The sequence below is a fragment of the Parasteatoda tepidariorum genome, chromosome 9 (assembly GCF_043381705.1).
Source record: "Parasteatoda tepidariorum isolate YZ-2023 chromosome 9, CAS_Ptep_4.0, whole genome shotgun sequence".
NCBI lineage: Eukaryota > Metazoa > Arthropoda > Arachnida > Araneae > Theridiidae > Parasteatoda > Parasteatoda tepidariorum.
The window spans coordinates 25,885,329-25,910,411 of record NC_092212.1 but is presented as its reverse complement, the minus strand read 5'-3'; the positions used below and the strand labels follow the sequence as shown (position 1 = coordinate 25,910,411).

General features: G+C 29.9%; 2 protein-coding genes across 5 annotated transcripts in view; both read left to right on the top strand.

Annotated features, from left to right (window-relative positions):
* LOC107445892 (Raf oncogene) overlaps positions 1 to 7,890 on the top strand; it is a 32,097-nt gene extending 24,207 nt beyond the window's left edge. For all 4 annotated transcript variants that reach the window (XM_016060379.3, XM_043049930.2, XM_016060381.3 and 1 more), the window contains exons 14-18: positions 1,232 to 1,278; positions 2,883 to 3,004; positions 3,722 to 3,853; positions 5,157 to 5,291; positions 6,776 to 7,890. In XM_016060379.3, coding sequence (XP_015915865.1) covers positions 1,232 to 1,278; positions 2,883 to 3,004; positions 3,722 to 3,853; positions 5,157 to 5,291; positions 6,776 to 6,961 — 622 coding nt within the window. In that variant the 3' untranslated portion in view covers positions 6,962 to 7,890. The remainder of the gene's footprint in view (positions 1 to 1,231; positions 1,279 to 2,882; positions 3,005 to 3,721; positions 3,854 to 5,156; positions 5,292 to 6,775) is intronic.
* A 4,438-nt stretch (positions 7,891 to 12,328) lies between these two features.
* On the top strand, positions 12,329 to 22,759 carry LOC107445886 (uncharacterized). The gene is made up of 5 exons (XM_016060374.3): positions 12,329 to 12,580; positions 15,868 to 15,907; positions 18,946 to 19,151; positions 20,554 to 20,689; positions 22,658 to 22,759. Exons 1-5 carry the CDS (start codon positions 12,563 to 12,565, stop codon positions 22,738 to 22,740), a joined length of 483 nt encoding a protein of 160 aa, XP_015915860.2. The 5' UTR covers positions 12,329 to 12,562; the 3' UTR covers positions 22,741 to 22,759.
* Positions 22,760 to 25,083: the final 2,324 nt, after the last annotated feature.

Below are 25,083 nucleotides of genomic sequence, written 5' to 3'. Positions count from 1 at the left end.
TTTGAGATAATTCTATTTTTATGTCATCATAGGCCATTCTCTATTTTTCAGACCAGATTTCGTTCAGATATTTTGAAGTTTAAAGCTTCACTTTTAATATTTTATTAATTTAAATACTTAAGACTCAATCTCATTTTCTGTGTTAAAACTTTAGTTTTACGAATTTTAGCAACATCCCTTGTATTTGTTATAATGAGAGTAACAAGGCCCTTAAGTTATCTTTTACTTAAAATTTTAGCATTTATTAGAAATAAGATTTTTTTAAAGTAAATAAGCACTTAATTAGCTATAGTTGTCTTAAAATTCAGTTTACCTATTGTGTGTGCAACTGAAATTTAGACTGCTTTTATGATTTTTGAGATATATAGTTTTGAGATTTGTAAATTAAATTTATCAAAAGAATATGCATATTTAGTTCATTTTCAAGTATGTAATTATATAATAGTAAAATGTAATGATTACGTCACATGAAATTCTGATGGTGATACGAAAATTAATCATGAAACCATTTATAAGTTGGCCTGCCTTCTATTTTTTAAAAAATATGTAAATTTTTATAAATTATGTCGAGACTACTACTAATATTTATTTGGAAACATAAAAATTCTTAAATCCATTTAAATATAAGTCACCTAGTTCTAGTACTAAGTGCTTTTCAGGTTTTTATTTTTTTTATTTTTTTATATTTTTTTTTTTTTACTTCAAATGAAAATAACTTTTAGCCAAGTTATTTTCACTTTCAGTAAAAACTCAAAGTGGAACTATACTTTTTGTCTGCCCGCAGTAGAATCTGACTAGTTCATAAAAATGATTATTTATACTTTATTATTAGCAAGGATTAAAACATTTACAATATTGCATTTGAATCTGTCATTTATTTTGTGACTCTCTTTATATTCATTGTTACTGTTACTTCCTTTAGTAGTTTGTAAAAATTTAAATAAAACACAACAGAACATAATTTATTTCCTTTCTGTATCAGTGTCTATTTTTAAAAGATGTTAATTATATTTTATTCCTTAACTACTACAAATATATAAACTATAAACTACAGCAAAATATTTTTAGTAGTTAATTTGGATCTTTTAGTTATTTATTTTGTGATTTCATTTATATTGTTACTGCTACTTTTTTTTTAAAACTAAATTAGTAATGATATGTTATATATTTATTTATTTGAGTTATACAATTGTTACTTGAAACATAATTTAAATACTGTTATTTCTTTCAGTTATCTTCATGCGAAGAACATTATTCATAGGGATTTAAAATCAAATAGTATCCTTTTGTTTCAATTTGTATTTCTTTAAAACCTTATTGGGCTAAAGGAAGCAATTAACATTTTTATTCGTAAAGAAATGTTCACACTTTTTAGTTTAATAATTATTTTTATATGATGATTGTATTATTGAATTTTCATGTTAGATAAATTACTATGAGTATTTTAAATTTAGACTAATAGTATTCATGTTATATATTGGGGGGAAATTCAGGTTTTTAAAGCAGCAGCAATATTGAGAATTCTGTGAAGAGTCAGAAGAAAATGTAATTTTCCCCCAAAATCTGAAATTGCCATGCAATTTTTCATTCTGTCAAATTTTGTAAAAAGCACAAAGTTTCATTCTTTTGTTGGCAGTTATTGGAAATAATTCAAAAGTAATTAGATTAATGGAACAGTAGACAATCACTTGGTAGAGAATCAAGATTCTTCTTTTGTGTTTCAGCATTTCCAGAGATGAAAAACAGCAATGGATACTAATGGTTTAAAAAACTCAAAGTTTTGTTTTCACATTTGAAGACACACATTTTAAAAACAGAAATAGAGCACAGTGAATTACAGCCTTATCAACTGTCCCACATTTTACAATCATGATTTCTTATTGTATTTCTTGCTATCCAGAATCGAGTCAAAATCGATTTGCTTTTCCTCAAATGAAAATTTTGTTATCTTTCTCCAGTGATAAGGCCAATTCCTTTCCACCGTGTTTGTGTACTATTTTATATGTAGATCAGTACCGTAATACTTAAACATGGGTATCGTTTGCCAATCAAGTTTTTATCTGGGTTTAAAACTGTCAATGACAAAGTCTCATCACTTCATAATTTTCCTTGCACTTTTTAAATAATGAAGATAAAAATTAATGAAAATGAATTCACTTAATTAGAATTAAGGGATTGTCCATTTAGGGTTCAAAATATTAAAGAATTCTTCTCTATCTTACAGGATTTGTGCTTTTTGGAAATTTCAGCACTCTTAAGCATTTTATGAAAAAATCATTTAATACCCCTATTGTATTTTAAGCTTACTGTTAATTAAAAATGCTCACTTCTCTTTTGATTAATTGTAATTTCATTTAATGCATAGGCACCAAATAAGTTGAATTAAATATTTCTTTTAGTTAACTCGCCATTAAAACCTTATTAGACTAAATGAAGCAATTAACATTTTTATTCATGAAGAAATGTTCACACCTTTTAGTTTGATACTGATTTTTATGTCATATTTGTATTTATGCTGGAAAAATTACTATTAGTATTTTAAATTTAGGTATTCGTGTTAATTTTTGAATAACAGTATTCATGTTAATTTTTGAAGAATAATTTGGATTCCTTTATTGTATTTTGTTTAATAAGTTAGCAGTTAGTTTAAAATGCTCATTTTTTTGAGGAAATATAATTTCAATTAATGCAGTTGCATATATTTTGGAAAAAAATAGAAACATTTATTTAATTTTTTTTCTTGAATTGAGGATTTTAGTTAACTGATTTACAGAAAGTGCATCAAAAATAGTCTAAGTACTTAGCTGTTTGTGACATATTTAAGAAATAAAGAAATAAATAAAAAACAATTTGTGTGCAGATTTCTTTAATAAAAATTTTAGATATCTTTTTACATGAAGATTTAACAACTGTGAAAATAGGTGATTTTGGTCTAGCAACTGTGAAAACAAGATGGAGTGGTTCCCAACAGTTTCACCAACCAACTGGCTCTATATTATGGATGGTTTGTATACTTTATAAATTTTGATCTAATAATTATTTTTTAATTTGATAAAAAAAAATTTATGTTTTATACATATCAAATTTTATAGCATATATATTTATCATTGTATTTTTTTTAAGCTCTTTATTGAAAAAAAGGTTAACTACATAAAATAAAAGTTTTCTTTGGCAATCTTAAATAGAATAATTACTAGTACTTAACAATATAGGAAACTTAAAATTGCAATACACAGTGTTACTTCCCCAATTAAACTATTTTACATTAAGTAATATTTTCCTTACCCAAATTAAATTAATGTTAATGATGATAATGTATTTGGAAATTATCTTATTAATGAAACTTACAATATAATTTTATTTAATATTTAAAGTTTCTAATATTGTCATAAATTATTCTTAATATGATCTCTTAATTATTGTATATTTCATATTCTCTGCAAAAATGGTATTTATGATAAATCGTGCAAAAATTTTTTCTTAAAAGATTTTTTTTATTAAAAAAAGTACTAAAATTTAAAATTGTCCAGGAAGATTGTTTCTTCNTTTTTTTTTTTTTTTTTTTTTTTTTTTTTTTTTTTTTTTTGAAGTTGCCGGCTTATAAAATCAAACACGACACTACCAAATTTATAACTTCTAAAAAAAGTATTACTAATAGTGATAAAGTCTTATGAATAAATTTTACTTTGCTCATTGCAACTTTATTTTTTTCTTTCTCTAGGCACCTGAAGTTATTAGGATGAAAGATCTGAATCCATACTCTTTTCAGTCAGATGTTTATGCTTTTGGTATTGTCCTGTATGAGCTAGTAGCAGGACAACTGCCATATTCACATATTAATAATAAAGACCAAGTAAGTATATTTCCATGGTTAAAACCATTCTTTGCTAAGTAGTATTTAATTATGGTATTTGTTGTGACAAATTTAGTTATATGTTTGAATGCACTGAATATTTAAAAGTTATTCTTTAAATATTGACATTGTCTCTAATGAATACTTATTGACATATTGTCTCTTTGTTATACTATCAGCAATTATTGTCTTGGGACACATAAAAGCTTTTGTCAAAATTTAAAAAGTTTGTTTTTTCTCATTAATTAAATATTTCAGCTTGTCTGGTGGTTATCCAAACAGTCATCCTATATCTTTTAAAAACTTTAATTTTTTTAAAATTCAGTGTAAAATAATATCTATATTTATTTACATAGCTAAGAGATGAATTTCGTTAATACTATATCTTCTAAAATATTTGTTAGGAAGAAAATGATAAGATTTTTTAGATTGTGTTTTATAAATATTATATACTAAGCCAGGTAATAAATTCAAATTTTTTCTTGTACCCAGAACTGTTCGAGAAAAGATTAAATTTTTACCTGTACCTAAGTGTCTGGAAAAATTTAGGACCTGTTACATCTGCCTATACTTTCTGTTTATTAATAGTTCTAAAAATGCATTGTAAATTCTGAGAATTATATTTTTCTCATAAATTTAACACCAATGTATTTTAAAATTATTTTAATTTATCCGATTTAGATGCATAGTCTCTTTTTAATATTAGTTTTATAATTTGTTTTTTCTTTTGACATAAATTGATCAAAAATGATTTTCAAGGGCATTCAGATTTAAACTGTTTATGCACGTGAACTTTTTCAAATGATTCAAAAAATGTATAATAAGTACTTAGGGATTATTTTTAATACTTAAATTTGAAAAAAGTTATTTTTCGCTTTTAAAAATGTATCATTCTCAGCATGTTTTGAGTATTTTGGTGATATTGCTGCTTTCTTTTTAATCTCAAAATTGTGCATGTTTTTTTAATTTGTTTGTTTCATGTTTAACTCTAAAGAATTTTATTAAAGATGTTTAGAAGTAAAGTGTAACTGGTGTTTAATTTTCATCAATAAATTAATTCATTGTTTTATAAATAAGGCTATAAGAATGCTTTTTTCTTCCAATATCACTTAGTTTTAGATAATATTTTATAAAAAGTGTGTTTCAAATGTTATAGATTTTTTCATTCTACTAAAACAAAATGCTTTAAGCCAGTTTTTTTCCTACCACTATTTCTTTTGTGTAGTTATTCTGTAATAAACTTAGCTTAAAATTATTTGTTGTATTTTATTTATTATTAATTAAAAATGAAACTTTTCTTCAGATCCTTTTTATGGTTGGCCATGGGTATTTGATACCAGACCTTAGGAATACTCGATCAGATACACCTAAAGCTCTCATTAGACTAATTGAAGATTGCATTAAGTTTTCTAGAGAAGAGCGTCCTCTTTTCAGACAAGTAAGTCTCCTCATTTACTATTTATCTACTTTTGTTTAGTTAAGTTTGCTTACGTTTTATTTTACTATAATAAGTTTATTTTGAGACGTGGTGGCTCAGGGGATAGAACGTTTGAATCATCTTTATTTAAATTTCACAAATAACATGCAGTCATTACACAACTGAAATGGAACATACAGAGACAGGTGTTCCAAAATTTTGAGCCTCGGGGAATTGGTGGTTAATGCACTGACCTGTCAGTATGGAGGACTGTGATTGGATCCTCAGCAGCTGTTTGAAGGCTACCTGACTTCAGATCAATAGGTACCAACTTCTCTGGGAAGTATAGGTGGCATGTGTGCAGTGCTGACCACATTGTTACAATCATGCCATTGTTCATGAAATAGTGTAGCCAATACCTCTATGACTCCTCTTTCTCACAATGAACTGTTGTAAGAATGCTTTATTTGTATTCTAGAATTTCAGCTAAATTTTTTTTTTGACAAAATTATATTAATATAATCTACAATCAACATTTTCGAGTAAGTTATTGAGCATTCAATTTTTGCTTATTTTTAGAGTTATGAAAAATTTCTTTGATTCTGCGAAATTTATGCCGAAAGTATTATTCAGTATTGTGCAAATCAGCTTTTTATCACTTCAAACTATAATATCAAATCAAATTAAGAAAAAAGAAAACAGACAATTTTAAAAATATTATTGTTCCAAATCTGCTAGCTGTATAACTTTATTGATTTGAGTATTTGAGAACAAAAATCCATTAAAGCTCTAAAAGTTGTTGGAAAATATGTAACCACCTAATTCTGACTTAATTCACTTCTTGATATTTTGCTGGAAGAAGTAAAAATATCTCTTATACCAGCTTATAAGTTTGGGTAAGAAGTTTGGGTCTTATACCAGCTTATAAGTTTGGGTAGTGCTAGTTTTATCTAGAACGAAGATATATTATTTTTTAAAATAAAGCTTTCATCTTAAAGAAAAATTGAATAATTTAAATTTTAACTAAAAAATAAAATTTTTCATTAATTTAATTTTTATATTTATCAGAGTATTGTAACTAATTAGGCGAAAAATCCAATTGTAAATGTCTTATTTTGGGGCCAAGCTTCATTTCTTCAATAAATTAAGAAAAAATAAATTTATTTTTAAACCAAAGAAAATGTGAGATTCCTAAATTATTTAATTTGGGTCGTGTGTATTAAACTAAGAATTCCCTAATTAATTTTTGCCTACTTTGTGATATCTTAAAACTGGGTAATTTTTATTGGGGAAATTTTTAAATACAGATGATTTTTTTTTAATTCAGAGTACTATTTAAGAATGTTTTTGCAAAAAAAAAAAAAAAAAGTCTTAACATTTTATTATTTTGAGCTTCTGTTTTCTCCTGCTACAAATATTACTATTTTTGTTGTTACTAAACTTGCTAGTTGAAATATTGTCAAACAATCTTTTTAAATTTATTAAAAATATTATTCTTTTTTCAGATATTAGCATCTTTAGAGTCACTGGCACGTTCCCTTCCCAAGATTCATAGGAGTGCCTCAGAACCTACACTAAACCGTACTCACCTTCAATCTGAAGACTTCATGTACATGTGTGCCTCACCTAAAACTCCAATCAACAGTCAGTTTGGTGCATTTCCTTTCTTCTCCACTGGTAGCAACGTATGACTCTAGTGCTGGTTAAACAATACTGGTTTGTGATAAATTTTGGATCTATGACTCTATGTGGAGAATACAATCCTCCTGATTCCAACTTTTGTATTCATCCTGCTGACATTGCAAGTGGTTTTCCATGAAGACCACCCAATGGAATATATTTACAAGCCACTTGTGGAGAATACAATCCTCCTGATTCCAACTTTTGTATTCATCCTGTTGACAGTGCAGGTGCAGGTGGTTTTCCATAAAGACCACTCAAAGGAATATATTTACAAGCCGTTTCCCAATTCTCTTTACAGTTGAAACACTGTAAGCTTTTCCAATACTCTTATGTATTATAGAAAGCTTTGGTGTATTGGGAATTGATAATTCAAATTGAAGCACTCCGCCCAAAATAACGTTTGTAAGGATAGAAAGGCGTAAATTAAAGTTTTCTGTACTTGTAAAGCATTTTTCATCGTGTGATATGGCAGCACGTAATTTCCTCTGTAAATACAAATGGACAATTAGTCTTGTATACTTCCGTTGTATAAAGGCTGAGATATTGCTCTTTTTTTATTTATGTATGAATGTGTATTGAATTGAAGTATCTGTGTTATTTAATTTTGTGTGTTATTTAAAGTGTAAATTTTGAACACAAAATTAGTTGTCCTGGAAAATGTATGTGTGGAAAGTGTCTTGGTATTTATTTGTTCTTTTTTTTTTATTTTGTTATTTTGTGTGAATTAAAAATAAATTGAAATTAAATTGTTTTATTTAAGTATTGGTTTTTTATGACATTTTAAACTTAATTGTAAAATCTAAAGAAATTAAAGCAATCTTGTTTATGCTCAATTATGTGTCAAAAGATTCTTTAAAATTATTATATTTTTCAAATTGTTTTGTTAAAAGAAATGTCAGCATATTAAAATAAATAATAAAAAATTAAATCTCTCCAATTAGTTTTTTCATATTTTTAAAGAACACTTTTATGTTTGATAATGAATCCATCAAAATCTACAGTTCTTTTATTGTTTAAAGTTGAAAAGAATGCTCTAAGACCGTATAATAAATCTAGCCGAGTGGTGCGCAACCTGTTGTACAAGGTCCAAATGATTCCCTGACATAGTTAATGTGCTCTACCCCCACATCTTGCAATAAAATTGAAATATAAAAACCTATATGTCTAGCATAAAAAAAAATTATTATTTTTTCAAATCAAACTAATTTTAATAACTTTTTTATATTAAAAAATACGTTAAAAGTTCCAAAATGTAGGAGTATGAAATCAAAATGTTACAAAATCGATATCTTTCAACTTATCAATTTTACCTTGAAAGGAGATTTTATAGAATCAAAACAGATATAGTTCAGAGATTTATTTAAGATTTTATTTACAATAAAAATTTATAAACATTCTAACCTCAAACCATCATTCCTGCTTCTTTCGTTTCCCCGTATGTATTGTCTTTTATTTACGGTTCCTTCACAAATGCTATTTTTATAATTTTAGCAATACCCGTTCAGAAATTCTACTGATATTTTCCAAAAATATTGGAAGTTTATTTTGTTTGAGAAAATAAACAGAACTCTTGATGCTAATGAGGATGAAGAAAATCGGAAAATAAATTTGTTACAGTATGGGAAAAACACTTCAAACATTGTGTTTTATGTTTATGCATCATTTGATGAAAATGTTTAAACTTGTGGTATGTTAGGTTTAAGAAATGTTTGCAGAAGCTGAAGATTTTTTTGTGATGTTAAACTGATGGAAACAACATGCAATATGATATCGATGGAGGCACGGAACTTAACCAAAACCAATGCAAATATTTGCAGAAAGCTTGAAGCCTTTGAAGTAATAAGAAGCTTTCTGCATTCCTACAAACTTACAGGAAATGAACAGCAATCTTTTATTGTCGAAAATTCATTGTTTGTGCTAAGAAGAAATGAATATTCAAAACAAAATTTCCTTATATTTTAAATAAGTAAATGTGTTCTATTTATACTTCTTTTGCATTGTAAAAAATTTTGCTTTAAGTACATAAATTTTTTTTTTTGAATTTTTTTCACCAATTATAAATGTATTTATTTTCAAGTGCATTACTTCTGTATTGCTTTTAATCCATTTTCAAGACATTATGTGATATTTTAAGTTAATTCAACGTTTTTCCATATCTGTTGTTTGATAATAATAATTGCGCCCTTCAGAAACGATCAATCAAGATGTTCTACTATATATATACACACACACCGGTGTTTGAAATTAAGAGAATTTTTATGGTTGATTATCTCCAAGACTGACGCCCGGTGGCTGAGTGGTAGCGCTTCGTGCTCCCGTGCCACAGGTCCTGGTTCGATCCTCGGGCTGGGCAGGGTTGACTCAGCCTTTCATCCCTTCAGTGGGTCGATAAATGAGTACCAAGCATGCTTGGGAACTAAACACTGGGGGTTTCGCGTTCGGCTGACCACCTAACCGGAACATCTGCTTCTGCACCCCAGAGCCCAAGGTCAAGAAAACTGAGATGGGCACAGTAGGCCTTGGCCCTCTATGGGCTGTCGCGCCACTGAGTTTTATCTCCAAGACTACTTGACAGATTGTAATAAAATTTTGTTTAAACATAGGTTGATATAATACAAAAATAATAACCTTTCAACAGCTATAATATGCATGTATGATCATGAACTTTCATCAGATTCGGATGGTATCAAAAAGTGGTTGCAAAATTCAATAAAAAGAATGGTGTAATAGGGGGTATGGCCCCTTGTTCAAATATACAGGCCTTACACCATGATTTAATCATCGAAATAAGGTGGCAGTTTATGAGTTCCTGTGGCAGTGGGTCACACTTATTAAGAAACGCAGTTGTCAGACACAGAATATCTCTCAAAGGAGGATTATATGTTAATTACCTTCTTCAAAGCATGACAGACATACTCTATAGTGTTGAGGTCTGGAGATTTGGCTGGCCAATCCATCCGGCAAATGTCTTCATTTTCCAGAATATGGTCAACCAGAAACGCTCTGTGTGGTGTCGCATTTTATTAAAATGAAATTAAGACCCACTGCAACTCTGAAAAGACAAACATAGGACTCCAAGACCCCATCCATATACCTCTAACCAGTCACAGTACCTCTTTCAAAGACGTGGAGGAGTGTGCAAAAATCCAACATTGTGCGCCTGCCCAAACCTCGGCCGCCATAATGGTAAATTTTTTGATATTACACGACAAGTAGTGGATTCTCGGTTCTCTCCATTTGAAAGTACGTAGAGAGTCAGTGATCAAGCGGTATTTATCGGAACATTGACCCAGGCTCCAATTTCTGCATCTTAAACGGGCTCTTCTGTTTACAAAATTCAGCGGAATGCCAACAACAGATCTTGTAAACAGTCCTTGCTCACGAAGCCTTCTGTAAACAGTAACCTTTGAGTCATAAAACCTCCTGTGTGGTCGCATAGAGCTCACAAGAGAGCTGAAAAGTTGCAGCATCCCTGTTGCGCCTCTCTGTAATCGACAGATACCGATCTTCGTTGTGGCTCTTGGCCAGGATTTCTCTGGACAGATCCTGAGTTTTGAAATCCTAAATTGCACTCAACACTGGGTGTTAAATTAATTTCTCTACTAATCTGCATTGGAGAATGGCGAGTTTGTCAAATCAGTCACAAAATCTTTAAATTATGATTAAAAATTTCATACCAAACGAATTTAAATGCTATTTTCGACATTAATCGATAAAAAATGTGACATTATAGATAATTTAGATAAATAACAGTACCTATTTGCAGATACATGAACAAAGAAAAAGCTTATAATTAAGTATCAAAAATTTTCAAAGTTTCAGAAATTGTATCCTTAACTATAATTAAATTATGACTTATTATATCAGGTGATAAAATGGTATTAAACACTTAACAAATGTTCCACTTACGTATATTAGATATTTTTAAGAGATTTGTTGTGAAGATTAAATCCTTCTCTTTTGATATTTAGACGTCCTAGAAGGATTAACTTTAAACTGGGGCTCTAGTGCCGATTTCAAATAAATATAATTTTATGAATTTAATATTCAATTATTTCTTAATTTACTTATGTCGTAATTTAATTCGTGTTACGTAAGAAATATTTCTTATTTTTTACTTATATATCAAGTTATTAGAATTTTTTTTTAATGCAAAATTGGTGGCACCCTCAACAAACGTTGGGAACCGCTGATTTAGAGATTACATTTTATTTTCTAATCGTATTTTTTTAAAAAAATAGCTGACCCTATTTTTTTTAGTTTACGACTACTAATGTTCAACTCCGTAGCCTTGTAGTTTTGAACTCGATCCAGAACACAGGGGAACGATTGGAAGAAGTATTGGGAGAAATTTGCCTTCGCAGAGGACTGATGGAATTAATCTGCATTTGCGATACATGGAGAAGTAAACCTCCCCCGGTTAGCCAGACGGCAAGGGGACTCTATCCTATGATCCGTCTACCATTGAGGATATTTTTAAGTCAGTACTGTGGGCGGTGCTAGCCAGATCGTATCGAACAACCATCGCTGGAATTCGAACCCGTTTTATCTCATTCGAAGATGAACGCTCTATCCTCTAAGACGGCTCAGAAATTACATTAGTTTAAATATTATTTTGAAGTACTCAGAGTATGAAGGACTAGAATATTTTGAGTGCGCTACTAGAATAAAAATCATGCGATCATGGCGATATACGTCTGCTGTTCATACGCCCGTTAAAAATTATACTTATGGGTCGGATATTTTCCCTAATGTTGAACAATATAGTATCATTTTGTTCTTATTTGAGAAAAAAATAACTCCTAATTTCAGGTATGTATGGCAGTGTTTTCCAAAGTGTGGTACGCGTACCCCCAGGGGTACGGGAATAGTTTAACGGGGGTACGCGTTCTTATGCGAAATATCTTGCAACAAATTAAATTTTTTTTATTTAAAAGCAAAGCTAGCCGCGAAAATTTACAATTACGTATTTTTCTATTGGCTATTTTTTGCAGATTTTACAGTTAATAATTAGTGGTGTCAACAGCCAGTCGTGATTTTTAACTTTTGTGGAAATTTTTATAGTAAAAAATACATTCATTTTTCATTAGTGGTACACAGCTTTTCGAAAAATTTTGAAAGGGTACACAAAAGTGATATGTTTGGGAAACACTGATGTATGGTATTAAAGGCTAATGATGCTTAAATAACTTTATTATTTCTTTTTATCAAAGTGTCCCCGTTGAATATTTCAGTAAAATCGAAACATCTGTCGATAGTAATACAATTATGTTCTCCCGACGTGAAATATTTACTAGACTTGGCAGACTTAGGAGAAAGTCCTCAATTTCGGGAGATTTCCAGAAAAGAGTAATTTTCAATCCGCGTTCTTCTACTCCTTCTATGATGAGATATTTAGTAGATAAGAAGGCGTATTCCTAGGAATGGAGCCACACCCAGATGTTCATCACTTTCTGTATATTTTATGACCAGATGATTGGATGTCGCACAATGTCTCCGATTGAGATATTTTATCCAGTTGATTGATTTTAAACACGAAAAACGAAACTTTTTTTTTCTTCTTAATCAAATCGCATTTTAGTTTTAGAAGTGATGAAAGAAAGACGTCGATGACACGTAAAACAAAGGTATGTGTTTTGAACAGATTTAGATGCATCGTGTCGAAGATAACGAGTTTTGACATATTTAAAATTGTGTAGTTTAATTGACAAAATCCGAAATTTGCACTGCAGCGGTTGAATAGTTTCTGAGGAATGAAAATTTAAGAATTCGATTTTTTTTTCAATTCTATTACGCGATATCTAATTGGTCGATTCAGGTCAAAATATAGATTTTGTCATTCAGAATTACATAAATTTCAATGATGTAAAATTTTATGCAGCTTAAAACTTAATTTTTCGATTAGAATTTAAAAAAAAAAAAAAAATTAGAAAATTATGTAAAATAGGAAACAAATCTTAAACATGAAAAGCATTTTTTTTTAAAAAATTGTTTAATACAATTTTTAAAAAATGCAAAAATTAATATTTAGATGAAGCGGACCAAGCTTTTTGACCGCTTTCCTGACAAAACTATTAGGACCATACTTTCCAGATTGCGACTATCTCTCCTTATTTTAAAGATTTTGTATCCGAATATGTAGAAGAAAAGTAAAATACATTTATTTAGAGAAATAACGCTTTTGTATCTGATATTTTAATTTAAATTATCATCTACTCTTAATTAGCGTAATGTGATCTCTTCGAATAATTAAGATTGCTTATTTAGTACACGATAGTACGTTCTTTAGCTTAAAAGTTATAAAAATGTTCTCTCATTTTTTTCTTCTCATAGTACAAAGTGTTTCATGCATAGCAAATTTATCAGAATCTGGTAAATTCTTTTAAAATAGCAATATGAGTAGTTTTGAAAAATGTAATCAAATTTGATGTCTGTACTTTTCTTATGCACGCGTTTTGAGCTGCGTTTATTTTTTCAAACATGCATGCATTTGAGTTGCGCCCAGAGCCGGATTATACCTTTTGTAGGCTCTAGGCACAGCCGTTTTTGGGCCCTCCCCTCCTTCCCCCACTCCTCCCCTCTTTTCAAAATATATGCTAAAATTTTCTTGCATATTTTTTTTTTTTGCATTTTTATTAATATGGATTTTAATTTACAAATTTGTTTATCGAACTTTATCTGGAATTCTACAGCATAATACAAGATTTCGTTGAATCCAAAAAAGTAATATATTAGATCATAAGATTTTGCAAAATAATTTATTACCGAAAAATATTATATTTTTATTTGTATCTTCATAATTTTGTGCAAAATACACCTGCTGTTTTTAAAGCTAAATTATTTTTGTCAACAAATTCTTTTCTCCCAAGTTTTTCGTAGGCCCCTGAATTTCGTAGGCCCTAGGCACGTGCCTAGTGTGCCTATAGGTTAATCCGGCCCTGGTTGTGCCTATTTTCAAAGATTGATGTTCTTGAAACATTTTGCAATTTTTTTAAATTTCCTTTACAGCAAAAAAATATGTGTTGCTCAACTGTAAAATGTTTTATTCTAATATCTACCACAGCAGTTTAAAAAAAAAATTGTGTAGTTTTGTGTTTTTTGAGCGAAATGAAGAAAAATTCACATTATGAATAATTTGCTTCTCCCAGATAAATTTAAAAATATCATATTTGAGTTACCGTTCTTTCTTTTTCCTTTTAAGAATATAGCAAAATAGGAACACTGTCGTCTATGGGGTAGAATCTTTGCAACTCAACTTAAACTACTGTTTAGTCTTAACAACTTAACTCAATAGTGCTGTTTAGGCTATGGAATAAATATTTCCTTAAAATAGTAATTTTTATGTTGGGTTGAAATAACTATGAATTTACTATGCAAAAAATGTAAAAAATAAAATATTTTTCCCACCAGTTTTTCCATTATAACAAGATTATTTTTGGTTATAAAATGTTCCATGTTCCAAATCATTATTAAATTAGAAAATAATTAATATTTATGCCTAGTTTCTCTGTCTTTTATTGTTTCCACTAAGCATGTAACATACAGTAAAAGTCTATCTTTTATATCATATGATTACATTTATCTGAATTAAAATTTTTAAAGAGTATGTTTAAGTTAACCGCTTTCCTGATAACCTCAAATTCATTTGTTTTATATCGCTTTGACTAGGCACGGCGAAAGAAATTTTGTATGCGTTTTTTTTTTTTTNTTTTTTTTTTTTTTTTTTTACCGCATCGGCGCATCGCATTTGGAGGGGAACACGTGTGATGAGTTTTTCGCGGGTAAATATTTTCCGCCAATCCGGTTTAAGCCATGATGGCTCTGGGGATAGAGCGTTCGCCTTCCAATGAGGTGAACAGGGCTCGAATCCCACCGATGGTTGGTCCGTAGCCTTGTAATTTCAAAATTACAAGGCTACGGAGTTGAACATTAGTAGTCGTAAACCCGAAAAATTGGGTCAGCTGTTCAACGACGGCTATTAAATAAAATAAAAAAAATAATAAAAAAACAAAAAAAACAATCCAGTTCTTATTTGCTTGCGGAAAAACGCATTGTGAATGGTCCTTCAATTGCCAGTTTGTAAAGTTTTGCATGATAGATTTCGCTCCACAAAAGTTAAAAACTCAACGCTTTATGACTGGAAAAGTTTCATATTTTAGTATAAAGCCACATGAGCAATTGCGGTCATTGAATATTTAATAGTCATAGTCATAACATTGGTGCTCAAAAAAGAGTGGTTGCTTTAAAAAAATGAATAAATAAAACGTTTATAAGCAAAGTATATTTGTATGTATTCCTTATGTTAAGTGTATTCCTAAGTGTAATTAAAATATATATATTACATTCTTATCTTTAAAAATGGAATTAAAAACGTTGTGTTGACTACTTTTACCTACTTGAGGTCAAAATTTCTGCTCTAAAGGGTCAATATGGTGACTTTTTGCAGTTTAAAAAAATTTAAATTGAAAGCGTTTTATTAGTTTCTTTTCTGTACATTATACACAATTAGAGTCACGATAGCTGAAGGGATCACTTTCTAATGAGTGATCAAGGTTCGAATCCCATCGTGGCTGGTTGATACGAATTCTGCTCTTAGCTCGCATATCCAACAGTGATGATGTAAGGTATCTTAAGTGGAAAGAGATCATGAGTTACCTTGTCGTGGGGCTAATTGTGGGAAGCTTCTTGGTTTTCCTCTCCATGAAACGCAAAGTTAGTTCCATAAAAATTATCCTCCATGAAGTCAACGTTGTCCCAATGCTTGATCCAGGAGTTATTGCCTTTTGGGTGGGTTCAAAATTACATGTCTACGGTGGTGAACATCGACAGCCGTAAACTCAGATTTGGGTATTCAACGCCAGTTATAAAAATTTATTTATATATATATATTATTTATTTATTGTACCTTTTTCAGGTTATGCATGGAGGAATTTGGGCTATCTTCCTTTTACCAGGTTAGTTACTTATTTTTTTTTTCTATCGCAGGATTGCGACAAACAGATTAAAAATAAAAATAAATGATATTCAAATGATTTAATTTTTATTTCTTTATGGAGGGATAGCAATGCTTTGATTAGTACATACCCTCCATCATTTGGTATTCTTAATAATAATTTTTTCCAGTGGCAGAATTTTTTAACGAGCATTTTTAAAACAAACTGAATTTTTATCAAATTTTTCGCTAACTTAAGAATTTGGTAATTAGTCAATTAGATATTTTCTGTATGGCCGGCATAGCCTAGTTAGTAGGGCGCTGGGCCCATGTACAAGGCAAGGGGTCGTGAGTTCGATCCCCACAGGCTGAAAACTCCCCGTGTAGTAAATGGTGACTGGTGCACGTTAAATCTGCCGGGTTACCGTGTTCCCATGAAAAATCATACCACTGGTGGTTCGGAATTGGAGATTGATTCAGGTTCAGGTCAAAATTACAGTCAAAATTATTGCTGGTTCAGGTCAAAATTATAATCTGTGGATGAATGAATGGATGTATGAATGGGTCCGCCCAATAAATGGGCTGTGACTTAAGTTTGGCTGAAATCGTATTCTTGGCCATTGATGGCGTCACTGAAAAACAAGAAACGCACCATCTGCCTTAAATTCGCTTCGTCTCACCTAGCAGACTTGCCAGTATTTGCAAGTGGCATTAGAAACAACAACAAGATATATGCGTTTAAATTATTTATGTGCTCTGGTGGACAAATTGTTTTTTGTTTTAATTTTTTAAAATAATAATGCATTTCTTTTGCTACCCCTTTGAATAATGTTTTCTCAAACTTCTGAAATTCAGTTGCAGTCTGAGGATATGCTTAGTATTTTAGTCCTGGCACTACTTAGTCAAAGTCTGGTCAAGCGGGTTCAAATCCCAGTTATGGCATCATGTTGTTAGAGTCCCCTTGTCATTAGTCAACCCGTGGGAGGTTTTCGCGGTTTTCTTCTCCATGTAACGCAAATGTGTGTTAGTTCTATCAAAAAGTCCTGTACGAAGGCAAATTTCTCCCAATACTTGATCCAAGAGTTCCCTTGTCTTCTGGATTGGGTTTAAAATTTCAAGGCTACGGAGTTGAGCATTAATAGACGGTATCCAAAATTGGGTCAGCTGTTCAACGACGGTTATAAAATAAAATAAAATAACTATAATAATAATGGAAATAAAATAATTAAAAAAGTTCTGAAAACTGCTACTATTACCTAGAACACAAAATATATAATGAGGACAACTTTAAAGTTGTCGTGGTTTTCCTTCTGTTCTTAAAGTTCTGTTAAAATATTATTTGTGATTTTAAAATCACAAATAATTAACTAAGAAGCTGAACGCATTTCACTGCAGCTTCATCGCCAGGAAAACAGAGCGACTGGGGCCCCCATTAGGGGGGAAGTAGCACGATGCGCCCACTTAAAGCTTGGGTGGGGGAATTTTTATACTAAATAAAATGAATAGTTTGGGGGGAAATTCAGACAGAGAATTTTTTTTTTTACGTACATATTTGCAACAAACGCATTATTTGCTTTGGTTACTTTTGTACATTGTTTATGAATGAGACTTACATATGCTTAAAAGTTTTTTACAGTTTGAAAAATTAAAAACAATAAATATAAACTTATTAAAACTTATTATTTTGTTTATTAAAAATGTCGTTTGCAGTGAATCAATAAATCTTGAATTTTTTTATTGTTAAAAAATTATTTTTTTTTAAAATGGGTAATGAAAATTTGTTTTTAAAAATATGTTTACATTCTTAACGTTATAAAGAACCATTTGCATAATTTTTTTGTTAAAAAACGGCGATCGACAGGGCTAAAAGTGACATTTGCCTGAAAGGGTTAATTGTGCTAAAATTCCCAACTCTTGTGATGATTGCTGCTTGCCATTTGCTGCATTGTTTGGTAACTTCAATAAACTTATTTTTTTTTAATTATTAGTTTAAACTTCCGAGCTCATTAATCTATAGGTGCCATCAGTAACTTATCAATTTGGATCCTTTTTCTGTCCTCTACGTAAAACTGTGTGAACTGAAGTGGAAATTAATGCTTGTTTAAACTCCTTATTGGCTTCAAAATATATGTAGATGTTTATTCACATCTGGCAAGTCTTGAGAATGCACGCCTATTTTTGAACGCTTGAAACAAGTCGACTTTTATTACCATCTTCATATTTTTTTTTTTTAAGTGAAAGAAATTTTTAATCAAGTATGTGTGCAATTCTTTTTTAACAAAATATGCTTGATCAACATCTCTTAGAAGAAAGAATGCCTTCGTCCTGGTTATCATAAACGAGAAGTCAGATCCTTTAGTAGTCCGAACATTGTGACTTATTTCTTATTTTCTCCACTACTCAGTTTATGTTCATTCCTTCGGACAACTAAAGTGATCTGTGCGAAGGCCTTCTCTCTTCTTGGAGGTGTTGGCTTGGTTCGAATATCAAAACCAAAATGGATTACCACTTACAGTTTTTGTAGTTTGAAAGTTGACAAACCTCTAATAAATTTTTGAATATCTCGCATTCTAATACATTTTAAACCTGGAAACTTCGAGGAGGTAGACTTTGTCACCAAACATTTTGCCAAAGTCGCCAAGAAAATCAGAATGTTTGGCAAGTTGACGACGGTCCCACTGACAATAAGAACATTGAGTTTTTAAAATGTGCTGTTGAAAACATTAAGGAGCTAAGTTAAAATGCGGAATTTTAAGAAAATAGTAGTTGTAAGCAAAAAATAATTACAGATTTGTTGTTTTCAGCCAAAAATATACAAGAAACACATATTTTTGTGGAAAGGATAATGTATCACGTTGTTCAGTGGGGCTTCAACCTTGTCCTCCTTTTACATTCTTTTTTCTAATCAGCTAAAAAAGTATAACTCAGTACTTTTTCATTCATTATTAGTAATAATACTTATTTGTTAGTAATTATTAAATTAATAATGTGAGCTTGTAAAGTGAATCTTCCCTATGAAATAATGTATTTACTAGATTGTATGTTTACTTTCATTTCCAGTTGCTTTTTGTCTGAGAATCATTAACTATCACATACCATATAGTTATCCAGTGAATCACGACGTTTCAATGATGTGTGAGTATGATTTAGAAGGAGATGCTTTGTATGCCATTAAATGGTTTCACGAAAATCAAGAATTCTACAGGTTTTGCCCAGAAGAGATACCTAGCACGATGTTCTTTCCAACCAATGATATTAGACTAGATGTAAGTTATAACATTATATTTCGTTAACCGTAGTCATTGCAAAAGCTCTTATTGCAGTTTCTATAACTATTTTATTTGTTTATACAATGAATTTCCCATTTCTGAACAACCGAAATCGAATTTGAAAATGCTGAATTGGCTATTAGATAAACCTCCTTTGACACAGTGGTTAAAGCACTGAGTTGTAATTGTAATGGACCGGAGTTCTATTCCCGGTAGTGATTAGAAGCCTACTTAAGCAATGGTACCTACTGCTCTATGAAGTAGAGGAGACGGTAATATTGTTCTCATTGCCACTAACATGATTTTATAGTCTCGAAATTGTTGATGCTTATTCTCCATTATCGACTTGGCTGACCGTTGCGGGACTTCTTTAGTTTTAAAGTAAATATCGGATATGGATGTATCGTGAGAAAATTACTAAAACTTGATAAATTTAAAACACCTGTTTTGAACATACTGTTTCGCCTCATTTTAAGAATCGTTTAATTCTAACAGCTACAACTGTGTACCATATACTGTTTGTTGCAGTTATGTACGAGTAATTAAAACATTTTTTAGCCATAATAATCTAACCTGTCATTAAAAAAGTAAATATAATTCGAAATAAAAAAAACTTGAGCTATCTGTATAGAGTGATCTCTATTATTCTTAAAAAACAAAATTTTTATCACATAACCTTATGAAACTGAACTGAATTAAACTGAAATTGTTTTGTTTTTTTGTTTCCTGTTGTAATGGGATTTTTAAACGGATTCTTTTAATGCTTCACATCACTGATTTCAAAACTGCAATTTGCTACTCTCTCTAAGCTACAGTTTTTTTTTTAATGACATTTTTCAGACTATTTTTGCCGAAGTCTACAAGTTTAAAAACGTTATAAGTGACAGGGGATCCACTTAATTTTGCGACAAACTTCCACGGAAGTTAGGGCACATCATCAGGATTAAAATTACATAAGAACCTATGCCCGAAAATGTCGTCATGTACCACTAGGGACGCTCCTTTAAGATGAAATATTTCTCCGTGTGCTTATGAAGAAGTCATAACAAAAAAGCGCCCCTAGTTCCGTACAACGATATTTCCGGGTAAGGGTTCCTATGCAGCTTTAATACTGATGATGTACCCTAACTTTGTAAAGTTTACCATAACCCTTAACTGTTATATATAGCATTTTTAAGCTTGTGCGTTTCGAAAAAAAATTGACCAAAAATAAAAAAAGTCTGTAGCTCTATGGGAGAAAAACTAATTTCATGCTTGAAATGCCTGCACCAAAATTAGGCAAGATCTAGAATTTGTATAAATGCAACCAAAAATTTGCTCCCTAGTGTTATTACGAAAATATTATTTCTTTCTTCTTGAATTTCATTTTATTATTATTTATTTATTAATGTTTTTATAGATCAGCCGCACAACGAACACATCTGTTGTTTTGAAGCGACTCAAACGAACAAATGCCGGCAAATATCGATGTGAAGTGTCGGCCGACGCACCTCATTTCAAGACTGCATCCGTTGAATCGTTTTTGATTGTTGGAGGTAAATATGACAAATTACTGTCTCCACAACCGCACAGGATATTCCGAAATTTCTGCCTTTAATTTTAGTATTCTTCTTCAACAAAAAAGTTGAAGAAATATACACATTAGCGTTCATAAATTACTATTTAAGCTGGGAAAAAAAAGACTAATATTATCAAAACTTTACAAATCTTTAGCGAGAATGGTGTGATTAAGAACATCTAACATCATTTACTGATGGCTTGGGAAGGGAATTTGTTTGAAATAGATTTATATATTATCCTGCAATCAAACCGACTTTTATCTTTGCGGAATGTAATTACATTCCGCAATAGTGATTCATCTAGTATCGTGACATAATTTTTGATTTTACTCGTCTAAATATAAGTGTTGTAACTGTGGTTCAAAAATACTAAAATTAAAATTAGCAACTTTTATTTTTTAAGAAAATAGCGATATGAACAATATTAGACCAGACAACTTCACTCGTTGCCGGTCAGAACAAAATTTACTGCTCTTAAAAAAGATGTAATTATAAAAAAGAAACGAGATGGCAGCGCCATCTCTGAATTAACGAAAATAATAAATTCAAATGGATTCTGAATTAACACAAATAATAAATTATATTAACAAAATTATAAATTTTAATATCGCAATAAGGGGGCTTAAAGCAATAAGAAAAAATTAACTAACTTTTGTTTTTATAAATTTCAGTGATATTATTCATTTCTTTAAGAATTTAAACTCTTCCTACATGGGTTTGAACCTGCACAGATGATAATTTGAACAGAGCCGTGTATGAACAACCGGAGTCGGGCAAATTTCTCTCGACTCCGGTTAGCTAAAAGTTAAATCCCATAGGTGAAAAATGAAGATGTTCTTGATTCTATAAAAATTTAGACAAATATTTATAACGAAGTGAACAAAGAATTAATCACGAAAATATTTGACAATTATTTATGATGACAATAATTTATGATGACAATAACCAAAAACGGCTGTGCCTAGGGCCTACGAAAGGTATAATCCGGCTCTGCATGTAACTTTTCACCAACTAAAAAGATTCCGTAGTTTCAAAAAATATTTTTCTTACTGGTCACAAATGATATACATGATATTTGAATACATTAGAATTTAAAAAATTCACATTTGCTTCAGTTTAGTTCGTCATAAGGATATTGTCCACCACTACATTGAAAAAAAATCAAAATACATAGAAAATACATTTTTTACCTAGTTATAGTACTTTTCAACAACTAAAACATTTCCGTAGTTTCAAAAAATGTTTTTCTTATTCGTCACAAATGATATGCATAATATTTTAATACATTAGAATTAAAAAAAAATCACATTCGCTTCAGTTTGTTACGTCATAAAGATACTGTCCATCGCTACATTACAAAAAATCAAAATACATTTTTACCTAGTTATGTTGTACTCTCCAACATCTAAAAACTTTCCATAGTTTCAAAAAATATTTCTTCCATTGGTAACATATGATATGCATAAAATTTAGTACATTAGAATTAAAAATAATTCTGTTCTCTACTACAGATAAATAATTTAAATAGATCTAGAAAAGTTCAGAGTAAAAGAAAAAGTGTTATAAAATTCTATTTGTTTTAAAATTTTCTGCTTTATTTCGTTCCCATTTGAAAGACTATTATTCCCTAATATTGAATTTGATCCAATTATCTTGTGGTGAGGTTTTTGATATATTTTCAGAATTAATAAAATTATTCTGAATATTTTCCGAATCTGATTTAAAATTATTCAGAATTAATAATATTATTCTGAATATTCTGAATAATTTGATATATTTTCTGAATTCTGCAAAATTTTCCGTTTAATTTATTATTACTTTATAAATCTTTTGGTCAAAGCGCAGCAGTTGGTATCCTTTCATAAAAAAATGTCTTAAATTTTTTAAAAATTGTTTCTGTTATAGCTCAGCAATTTTAATTTATGTGTATATTTTTTATTTTAGATTTTTTTAATGGACAAGAGATGACAGTTTTCACGTTCTCTACACTCTTTCTATTACCTACTATACTTTATATGATAAAATAAAATTTTTGATTGGTTTCCATTTTATTGAACAATTATTATTTCAGTGTATTTTATTATTAGCCCTTCATGGATCACGTAATTTGAATTTCCATTTAAGTAATTGTAACCATTTAAATCCAAATATTTAAAACCAATACGTAAGAGCAAAATATCCAATCATTTTTCGACAAGAAACAGTTTTAGAAACCAGATTGTTTTTGAAGCGTATGTAACTACGAAGTTCTCAAATATATTCAAAAATCTCAGAGTATTAATTATATTGTAGGGCTCAAAAATTTTAAAAATAGCTCATTTTTTTTCAAAAGTAAACACTATTTCGCTAACAGTTAAAGGCACAAAAAGGGCTAAAATTGCTTAAAACTACTTGTAGCAGCGAAGCAGATGTTTACTATTGTGATTTAACAAATTCATAGATTTATGACTGGGGAACTGAATGTAAACAATAACAAGATCCTAAAAACCGGAGGAAACTAAAAACTTCAGATGTATCCCTCCGCTTAACATTATATCTAGGAGGTCATGTGTGAACAGGCTTAATATTTTCGGAATTTTTTTTATTGTGATTTGTTTTTAGTTTTACGCGTAAAATTTAAATTCACAAGAATTTTCTATAATTAATGAACTCTAAAATATCGCAAACCTTAAATAAATTTAGAAAAATTAATTTCACGGCATAACTAAAGCGTAAGGTTTGCCATGTTTTGAGTATTATCCTTTATTCGGCTATATTTGTGTAAACTATCGCCAATTGTTATTTTTGGGTAATTGAGGCAGATTGAGATGCTGCTTTATATTCTAAACACTACAAGCATAAAAATACAATATTTCGCGCTTTCTTTGACCGATCCCTAATGATTTACACTGTCGATAAAATCTGAATACTTAAAATGGGAAATGCTTATTCTAAACTCTTGCGCATTCAAACCATGCGATAATTATTTTTAATTTCGAAAACACCAATGCTAGCGTACTTTGGATATTACCAGTAGTTTGTGCGCAATCGAGGACGAGTTGGTGTGTGTTTCTTGCCGTTGTGTACGATGCAGAAAAAAACGTTCGCCGTTGAAATATGTATGTTTTCAGTAGTGTAATAAAAATAATTATATTTTAATTTTCAAATGTTTATTAAAACGATTTTATAATGTATAATTTTTATCTGCGCCCTTTGTGTTAAGCCTAGTTCGAATTTGTCTTAACATTCTCTTTGTACTACGCGTATGTTTAATTTACAAACTAACGTTGTTTTTAGAATTAGTGTATAAATGCATTCTAAACTAAAGATTTTTGCTTTAAATTGCAGCTTAAAAATAACTTTTACGTATTTCTTATCTTATTGTCACTACAAACTTTAGTTTCACGGTATGATTAAAATGGAGGCGGCTATTTTACATCAAGTAGTGTAAAAAACATCCATGTTTCTTGGTGAAGGGAAACACCTAGATCCATATGGCTCTTTTCTCTACACTGAAAATAAAAGTAGTTGCCACTACTTTTGGTGTTGTGAAGAACTAAAATTTTTACAGTGCATCTAGTCAGATTTTTTATTAATTTTTTTCCTGATATAGTCTTTTTTAATTGCTCATTAATTTTCTGTGTATTTGTTAATTGACAACTTATATTTTCGTGTGCATTAGAATCAATTTAATAGCTTCTTTGCAAATATATTTCGTTTGAAAAACAAGCACATTTTTAGTAACATTTTCGCACTAATTCTTTCAAATAGTTGTTATTTTGCCAAATTTACATTTTTTATTTTTTATTTTTTTGCGTGATTACTGCAGTTCGATACTTATAAAGGTATTTGTAACAGTTTTATTTTTGAGAATGTATTTGCAAAAGTTTTATATTTCAGTTACAAATACATTTTTAAGTACCAAACTGTAGTTAGAGCTAAAAAAATTGTTTGCTTGTTTTTAATTGTTTGTTTTTTAAATACTGCTTTTTAAAAGATAAATTTTTGCTATGAAGCTATTAAATTGATTCAAATGTGTATGAAAACATACGTTGTCAATAAACAAACACACAAAAGATGAATGAGTAATTAAAAAAATATAACATTGAAAATCTGAAAAATGTGACTACTTGCACTGTAAAATTTTAATGTATCTCAATATCGAAAATGGTGGCAACTACTTTCTTTACAGTCTCTGAGCATTTCTCATGGAGAATTGTGAGTTCAACTGAAAGTTTGTGAATTCAAGAAGAATAAATTAAAGTTTTGAAGTAGTCACTGACTATAAGAATGTAGGAGTCACTGAAACTGCCGGGGTGGAGGCGTAGAATTTTGAATCGATACAGATCTCTGTGTGCAAAAATCGCACAGGAGGATAAGTTAATGTGGAT